At 39.6% G+C, this 9758-nt stretch overlaps 1 protein-coding gene across 1 annotated transcript; it reads left to right on the forward strand.

The window, feature by feature from the left end:
- The first annotated feature begins 1479 nt into the window (after positions 1 to 1479).
- snrpe (small nuclear ribonucleoprotein polypeptide E) lies at positions 1480 to 6340 on the forward strand. The gene is made up of 5 exons (XM_080424235.1): positions 1480 to 1657; positions 2331 to 2357; positions 2480 to 2542; positions 5673 to 5751; positions 6094 to 6340. Exons 1-5 carry the CDS (start codon positions 1604 to 1606, stop codon positions 6156 to 6158), a joined length of 288 nt encoding a protein of 95 aa, XP_080280361.1. The 5' UTR covers positions 1480 to 1603; the 3' UTR covers positions 6159 to 6340.
- The last annotated feature ends 3418 nt before the right edge of the window (positions 6341 to 9758 follow it).

Genomic DNA, 9758 nt, shown 5'->3' on the forward strand with positions numbered 1-9758 from the left:
CCCATCTTTTTGGCAACATCAAAGGAGACATGCGTTGCCTTCCACCTACTGAAGATGCCTTCCAATTACACCTTCTCAGAGCCCTGCATCAGTTGGTTGTATGTAAGAGGGCACACATGTCTCAGCCAACCTACCCTGTGGCAACCAACTTTGGCAGAGAGCTTGTCAATGGTAAGCTGGTGGAAACAATGATGCTGAAGGATGCAAAACCTGCACAATACAAGCGCACCAAATATTGCCACTGCAAGAAAAGCAAGTGTGCCAGAGGATGCTCCTGTGCAAGAGCCGGTGTCAAGTGTGTCATTGCCTGTCTCTGCACTGGGGACCCCAAAAAATGTTCACGAGTTGAACTCACACTCGAAGACAGTGACAGTGAGTGAGTTGATTAGTTAGTTGTTTTCATTTTCCTCATCATTTTCATTTTCGTGATATTAGACAACATGTCATAATCTTTATTTTATTCAGCCAATGTTTAATTTCCTTTTTTGAGCTGTGCTCCTGGAAGGAGTATAGCTCCAAGCGTCATGGGACGTTTAGCATGTATGTACGCCAATCAAGATCAACGATAGCAATTTCATCACTATGACATCAAAACAGAGACAATATATATTAGTATTCATAAATAGCACAGCTCACTTCACACTAGGTGTGATTTTTCAACTAACATAAAGAATCAGCTGTGCACATCTGTTTATTTTATAATAAAAAAAGACTTGTGTTGTGTTGTTTTGAATTTGTTGTGTTACACGTTTCTTTTGTGGGGGTACAGGTGTTTTCAAGAAAAAAAAGGCTCTGGGAATTTTGAGCATAAGGGTAATAAAGTCACCACAGTTCCTTTAATTTAGGGTTGATTTTAATTTTTTTTTTTGTGGAATGACTATAAAGATTGATGAAAAGAATGAGACATTGGCTGATGTCATAACCCATGGAAAAGTTGATTACTATTGAAGTAAAGATGAAAGTATTGGGGAAAATGCAAAAAACGGGTGAATTTTTGGTACCAAAAATGTCTATAAATCATTTGGAAAGGCTTTGTGAGTGTATTTTTGGACTTGGTGTTGTTCACATATGTGTTGTGTATCTGGGAATCATTTATTGACAGCCTACACAACCTTTTGAGGACTTTAAGAAAATAAACCTAATTCACATCACACGGTCAAAAAATAAAGGCTTCATTATACAAAAATGACCACAACTTTTTTTCGCGATGTTTCCGGCAGAGCAGGCCTCTCATTCTGTGGACCTTAATGACCAAATTAATAGAAAAAACACAAAAAAAAAGTATAGCATGACATCACAGGTCCTCTCAAATTTTCGGTGACTGGATCCCCGACTACACCAAACAATATTTTGTTTCTAAGGCTGGAAACGGCCCAAACATTGAACCAGTTGCGCGACCTCCTACCTCCAGGGGACGCTGTCCAATTCCACGACGGAAGCTCCTGACTACGCGTGGGTTGCTTTGCGCATGCGGAAGAAACCAACCCCGCCATTGAAGGAAACATCAACGTGCGGCTTTCGTAATTCGGTGAATTGAATTCTACAGAATCATCGTGAAAGTATTACTGTTTTATTCGTAGATACGCGCAACTCGCCTGGAGGGATGGCGTACAGAGGACAAGGACAGAAGGTCCAGAAGGTTATGGTCCAGCCAATTGTATCCTTTCTGCTTTAAAAACTCTACGAACTGTTGAATTGCTAGCAACGATAGCAGAGTTAGCATGCCATTCATCGTCCAAACGGTGAAAGAAAACCTGAAGAGACTCCGCTGGAGTCAGTGGCATGGTTGATTAATGTTATATTATGTTATACATTTAATACGTATGATTTCTAAGAATTGACGCACAGTTGTTCATTCAGAAAGGTACATTTAGTGAAGTAAAGATAAGAATCGTTATTTACCTGACCATTCGAGGAATTTGGCAAAGTCTTGGTGCATTGCTCTTTATATTTATATAGCCCATCAGGTCTGACTCTGTATAAAACATACTGTATGTAGTCATTTGTCTTGGTTCTACATGGACAACATGGCCCATTGGCCTCATACCGTGCAACAGATCTCCGTTGAACAGTCAGTGAACTCTGGAGCATTATTAGCCTTGGATCAACACTAACATAGATGTATTTTATCAATTTTAACATTTGCATATCTATACGAAAGTTTAAGTTGGACTCAATCAAATACATCTATGATAGTCTTGACCCAAGGCTAGAGCAGTATATGAACCTAAATGGACATGCACGTATAATATTGTCATGTGATTATAGCAATATTTATGCCTTTTGCTTTGATATGCCACGTTTTTCCCTTGACTCTTTTTTTTTACCAGAACCTAATTTTCAGGTATTTACAAAATGTAAGTATTTGATTTCTATTATGTTTTACTTCATTCATTTGATCATGTTTTGTGTCAGTACTTGAAGTTGTTGAAGTTGTTCATCTTGGCCTTAATCTTTTCTTCTTCTGTCTTTGCTGCAGCGCTCACGGATCCAGGTCTGGTTGTATGAACAGGTGAACATGCGGATAGAGGGCTGCATCATTGTAAGTTCAAATTATAATGTGTTACATTTGGGATAGTGATACGATATAATTGTATTGTATTATTCCTGGCAATTTACATCACTTTTGTTTTTTAAATAAACAACAATATGGTTTACAAACAAGTTAACATAACATGAAAATAGCCTTACTCATGGTAGGCCACCACTATGCATTATCCTGTGGCCAGGCTTTCTGTCTCCGTTCCATCCAGCTCTTCACTGAGACAAAGGCAGCATCAGACGCCTTCTCTACACCGATTCCAACAGATCTTCAACTTTTTGTTCACTTTCAGAGCCCATTGATTTAATATAATTGGAATTTATAATGAAAGTTATAAATTAATTGCAGTGGAAATATAGCAACCTCAATAGTATTTTCATTAATTTAAAGCCATAACATGTACATTGATTTAACCCATTAAGACCTGAGGTCGATTCTAGAAGTGCCTTTATAAATCCGGACAGTTTTCTGAAAAAACGTATGTTGCTACATACATAGCTAAAATCATCAATCCTCAAGTGCGGGTGCACCTGCACTTGAAGCAGAGCATGTGAGTGGAGTGGGGGGTAATGCCCCAAATCTTTTGAAAATAGCAGATCTGATGCGACGCATTGTGAGCTTGTAGATCGGCTATTTTCAAATGGCCGAAATGTTTAGAGGGCTGAAGTGGTTAATGTATGTTTTGTAATAATCAAAATCTACAAAGTAACTAGTAACTAAAGTTTTCAAATAATTGTAGTGGAGTAAAAGTACAATATTTACCTTAAGATAGAACATTTGAAATACTCAAGTAAAGTAAAAAGACCTCAAAATTGTGCTTAACACATTGAGTGCCATAAACGGTCCGGACCGTTTTTGAGAAGCCATGCGTCATGTGCCATAAACGGTCCGGACCGTTTTTGGCCCATTTTAAAAAAAATATATTTTCCCACGTGGGGCACTCTAACGAAACTTTGGGATCATCCAAGGAGTCTCTGAGAAGGAGAGGCCGGATGTCGATCCATGTAAAAAATGCTTCCGGTCGGCCGCTCCAATGTTAACTCCTTGACTAAAAGCTTAATATCTCCATTTCTTTTTAACGTGGTGGAAGTGAGCCGTTTTCGATCGGCGATCACTCTGCAATGGAGGATCGCGTTAGAAATATTATTGCTCCAGGCATTAGTCGGGACCCTCCGCCGTCTCGCACGCACGCTTTGTTTACATGCACTTCCGCGTCGGGGCTTCTACAGCACGAAACATATCAACGTAAGTGGATGGAAGATATGCTGGCACTGAACGTACACTATTTTAATAAACCTCTGGCACACAATGTGTTAAGTAGTAAGTGCAGTACTTGAGTACATGTACTTAGTTACTTTACACCTCTGCCGATACACTTTCTCTTTTGGCACAAATGTTTCCCCATGAGCCTAGATGGACAGCTACTAATGTTGTGCAAAAGATGCCATCCAAGTTTCCTTTTTATGTAGGCATTGTATTTTTTAATAAGACTGACAATATAAAATCCTGTGGGATAATGATTAATCCTCAGATTGGAGAGCGGGGGGTACTCACAAAACAAATGGGTAGTTCAGCCAAAACCTGTGGGTGGCACACAATGGGCGGCAGAGGCTCAGGGGTAGAGTGGTCTGTAGAGCGGTTCAATCCCGGGCTCCCCCAGAGTTGGTGTCGAAGTGTCCTTGTGCAAGACGCTGAACCCTAATAGCTCCCGATGAGCTGGTTGATGCCTTGCTGCCCTTGCATGGTTTCCTGCACCATCGGTGTATGAATGTGTGTGTGAATGTAATGCACAATCTATGTAAAGCACCTTGGATAAAAGCGCTATATAAATGCACCATTTACCTTTACCATTTAATTTCGTTCCAAATAATCGTACCCTTTGATCGGTTGGTGATATAATATATAACTTAACTGGCACAAAGTATTTGTAAACATACTTGTGTAGATAACGGAGACATTTGTGGTGCGCGGCTTGGAGTGGCATGCGGTCCTCGCTATATATGGTAGTGCACGGTGGATTTGCGATGCGTCCCCTTTTGGGCGGGCGCCCGCGCGGGGACTTCTTTCTTCTACATTAGAAGAGTTAGGACGTCACATTCTAATAAAGCCCAAATACCCAAGCTCAGCACCGGCCACAGTGGTGCACCTCGCTAATCATTAGACTCCCTATCCACTACCACTGGGAGTCTAGGTTCGACTCCCGCTTGGGACAATACTTTTTCAAACAACCGCGGACTACTTTTTTTCGCCGATAAAGTATAGTTTTGGACCGGACCGCGACGGAGGGGCGCAGTCTCAAGCGAACTTGAGCCACGAGAGGCACCACCGAGCTGCTGTGCCGAACGTTGCAAAGTTCGCTTTGAGCCTACTCAGCCCCGTCCGAGTTATGTACCGATAGGCACAGAATAGTAAATGATGTTGTGGGGACTGCGTTTGCCCCAACTGACACTCAAAGTGACTACTGGCCAATCACAGCGCGTCTTTCCCGGGACTTAACCAACTCTCAACTTCCGCTACAAATCCGCAGTGCATTCCCAAAGCTCGCGCGGTCCTCGCGCCGAGTTCCGTTCCTACCTTTTCATAAACCCGCTCCTCGCTAGGTTAAAAATCATCCGCCGAAAGCTGCCGCTCAAAATAAAATACAAAATGAAAAACTATTGAGAATATATATATATATGTTTTTTTTTATTACTTATTTTCATATTCGAATCGAACAAAGCTTTGAATATTCGAACTATTTGGGTCAGCCCCTAGGTACACGATGTGACAACAAGGAAGTGAGAGACTATTCCCAACATAGTTTTTAGATGTCTGTCTTCGTCGAGTCTGGTTGTGAACTCGTCCTACATTATCATTTTGAATTGATTAAAGTTACATTGTGTGATTCCCATGTTGTGCACATTCAGTACAGCATTCTAACGAGTCAGGGTTGTCCGTCTGACAGACAAGCAAAGGAGTAACATGAAGCTTACAGTCTGCTCCAGCTGACTGGCTGAAGCTATGAGTAAACAATGACATGTAGGCTATTTAGACCTGCATGTTCCCACAAATGATCAGTGTATGCATGTCTTTAAATCAAGTATTAGTTTTGGAGAAGACTGCTTATGCTCACATTTCCTTCTCATCTTAGGGCTTTGACGAGTACATGAACCTGGTTCTAGATGATGCTGAGGAAGTCCACATGAAGACAAAGAACAGAAAGCCCCTGGGTGAGACACATGCAGTCCAAAAAGCTGTCTCTGTCCTAACCTTTCCTTTTCTTTTTCTTGCTTTAACTAGAGTTAACCTAGAAGATCCCTATTGATCGATTGATTTATTATTTGATTAATCCATGCAATTAATTTAGTCGGAATGACAATAAAATTAAAGCAAATTAAAGCATGACTTCACAGAAGACCTATGTATTTTATTTATGAATATTAACTCCTTTATGGCCATTGATTGGCTTATCCAGAACTGACTTGACACGGTATATCCCTTTTTCACATCTGTTGAATTGCTCTGCCTGTCTTATCTTAACATGGTTTTCTCTTTCTGCCTATGTATTTCAGGGAGGATCATGTTGAAAGGAGACAACATCACCTTGCTGCAGAGTGTGGCCACCCCCACCACCTAACCTGGTGTGGAAGTTTCACAACTGAGATGTTGGCGACTACATTTTCTAGACATTTTTTTCTTCTCCCCCTCGTTTTGTTTTGCAAATTGGTTGAATATTCTTGTTTATGTAACATGGATAATGTGATGGTTTATTTTTCCTAGTGGTTTTTCAAGAATAAAGCCTTTTGTTTTTGTTTCTTACAGATGTTATCATTATTCCAGTATTTTGCACATCTTTTTGAGATTTTTTGGGGTGGTGTGGAGCTACACTGCCATCTAATGGTAGGCGGTAACATAGCATTTAAATTTAGGCTAAGCAAAGCAGCAGACAAATCAAGACAACGTTAAGATACTGTTTGTGTTTGTGATTTGGTTGTATTAAGTTCACAACTAACCTTTAAGTGGTTTTAGGAAAAGCCATAGCAGACCATTAAAATAAGGGAAAACCGTAGCTGAAACCTAAATATTTAAAGCACTGTTGGAAAAATAGTACGGTGAAATGTCCCAATGAATTAAGTTTAATTCTGGCACATAGTTTGTGGGTACAGCTTAACCAAAAGCATACTGTAATGTAAAAAACACATGTGAGGTGGAAAACTTGACCCCAAAGTAATATGCATTTTGTCCTAATTTCCAAATGTTGAGCAAGTGTGTTACAGTCATAGCGTAATTCCGTTATATAAAATGTTAAAAATATATATCTGTTAATTGGAAAATAACTGAGATCAGAATGGCATTTAAACAGTAAACGAAATGTTGGTGATTATTACAGTTTAAATTCCATATGCATTGCATAAAGTTCTTATGCAGGGAACAAACAATTGTGGTTTCTGGCTGGGATACTGGCAGACACGGGTGTGAAATTGAAATCACAAAATAAAATAAATGTACAGTTTAACCACTTAAACCCCAGCATCGGTATTGTTAGGACTGAGGAAAGCTTTAGCTGAAAATAGCAGATCGACAAGCTCATCAGCATCCTGTTGTGAGCTTGTCGATCTGCTATTTTCAGCGAAGGCTTTCTCGACAATAACAGAAAAACCGATAATACACTAGTATTGAGCCCTGAGGGACTCCGGTTACCCATATGGGGTTTTAGTCCAGTAATATTGGCACTTGACCTCCCACTAATTGCAACAAAAACAAACTCAACTGATTTTGTGTCCTAAATCTGTCCTGAATGAGAGGAAAAAAGTCGCAAGGAATTGCATGTAGGGAAATTTCAAAATGGCCGCCATCCACACTGTTATTACACATACAATTATATATCTTGAAAACCGAACACTGTATGAAGTCGACATTTGGCAGGTGTGTTGCTGAGGACCCAGAGAAATGCAGTATCAAGTTTGAACTTGTTTGGATGAGCGGTTCTTAAGAAAGCTGCAATTAAGTGGCCCATTCTAAACAGGCATATTAAGTATAGGCATTCTAAGGTTAATAAGGGGTTAACCTAGGACAAATTGCAACAGAAACTCTTTCAACTTTTTTTGTTTCATAAATATGTTAGTTATAACATATCAAAAGTCCTAAGAAATCCCAGTGGTGGAACATATTGAAAAATGCTTAAATAGGTGATGTGCTGATGTCACAATTTCCCATTGACGACCATGTTAAAAAATATTTAAGCATGTTTCCTTGTTTAATTTCCACACAAAAGGTTCAATACTGTCCACTATCAACCAGAAACTGTGTTGGATGCATTACAGTGCTTGTTAAAAAAAAGAAGAAGAAACTAATCTTAACCCTTCAAGTGCCATTTCTGTATGTTATGCTTATGCATTATGCATTTGTATGCACTCGGTTTACATGTTCATTTCATATACATTCTTATGTGAAGCACTGCGCATGTGATTTTGTTGATGTAAAGCACTGCATTTTGTTGTGAAGATACCATCTTCTCTGTTGCGAAGATGGTATGCCGCCGACACTGTCTTGCCAATGCTGAGCTACAAACGCCAGGTAGGCTACCATGGTGCCCATGTCTTGGTTGAGACCGTCTTCCATCACCTTCAATTATAATTAGACCTATTTGATCCCGTGGGAGAAATTAAGTTTCAGAAGTGTTCAGTGTATTGTCATCGGGACACATCAACAACTTGGCAGGGCCGGGAATCAAACTTGAGCCCTTCTGCTTCTGAGGCATTGTGCATTACATTCACCCATTCATACACCGATGGCGGAGGAAACCATGCAAGGCACCAACCTGCTCATCGGGAGCAATTAGGGGTTCAGTGTCTTGCTCAAGGACACTTGACACTAACTCTGGGGGAGCCCCCCAGCCCGGGATCGAACTGGGAACCTTGCGGTTTCCAGTTCACTCTACCCTGGCCACTCTACCCCTGAGCCACTACCGCCCCATGTTGTATCTGGTAGGTCATAGATCTAGATGTTACAGCATTGAGGAGAGAACACACCCTTACGGAATACCATTCCTCAGTCATCTGGGCCAGCTGTGCTGGCCATTACTGGTCTGTAGAGTGAAGCTGCGGTTTGACAGCATCTCCATGATAAAGTTCACCATATTTCGATCAGGGATTGTCCTCCGAAACCTCAGGTGGAATTCACAGTGCCAGACAGTGCCAGACTATTTTCAGATTTAGTAATACAAAAAAAATATCAAAGTTCTGATTTCTAAATCATTTTTAATTCACTTCATAATGATAATATTAATAATAATAACAATAATAATAATAACTTTATTTCACTTTCATACAGAAAATGCAGCTTAAAGGTAGGGTAAGTGATTTGCTTTGGTTAAAATAAGTGTTAAATAGCTCTATATTCTTATAGTACTTATTGCTATAGAGTGTTTGTTCAGTAACAGGAGTCTCTTTGTCTCTCCACCTCTTTATTAAACAGAAAATGCATTTTCGTTTCAGTTTCAGTTACATTTCCAATTTTATCCAACCAGGACAGAGAACTCAATCAGGATACAGATTAAACAAGTGAAATTGGAAGTGATGACACTAAGAAATGAGCAGACAAAATTGGAACTGGAACACTATACAAATGAAGCTTAAAAATGGGTACTTTCTCCTGATTGGCTGAGATTTTGACACCTACCGGAAAATGTATTTTCTGTTTATTAAAGAGCTGGAGAAACAGGGAGACATCTGTTACTGAAAAAACACTCTATAGCAATGATTACTATCAGAATATAGTGTTTTAACCTTTTAACAAAATACTTTTTGTTTTAACCGAAAAATATCACTTACCCTACCTTTAAAGTGCTTCACATAAAATGTATATGAAATGAACATTAGTTCATAACAATGCATAAAATGCAGCAATAGCACTCGAAGGGTTAAGGCTTTTTTTCTTTTTCTTTTTACAAGCGCTGTACTACATCCAACAGTTTCTGGTTGATAGTGGGCAATATCGAACCTTTTTTTGTGGAAATTAGACAAGAAAACATGCTCAAATCCTTTTTTAACATGGGCGTCAATGGGAAATTGTGACATCACCTATTTAAGCATTTTGACATTTTGTAGTGTGATATTGTGTGCGCATAATTTAATTGAGTTGTTTGATCAGTACTTGATCAGTTGTGTGATTATGTGATCATAATAAATTCTTGTCACTGATATTCTGTATCCTTGTTTTGCTACAAGGAACAAAT

The sequence above is a fragment of the Gymnoscopelus braueri genome (assembly GCF_963280865.1).
Source record: "Gymnoscopelus braueri genome assembly, chromosome: 3".
Taxonomy (NCBI): domain Eukaryota; kingdom Metazoa; phylum Chordata; class Actinopteri; order Myctophiformes; family Myctophidae; genus Gymnoscopelus; species Gymnoscopelus braueri.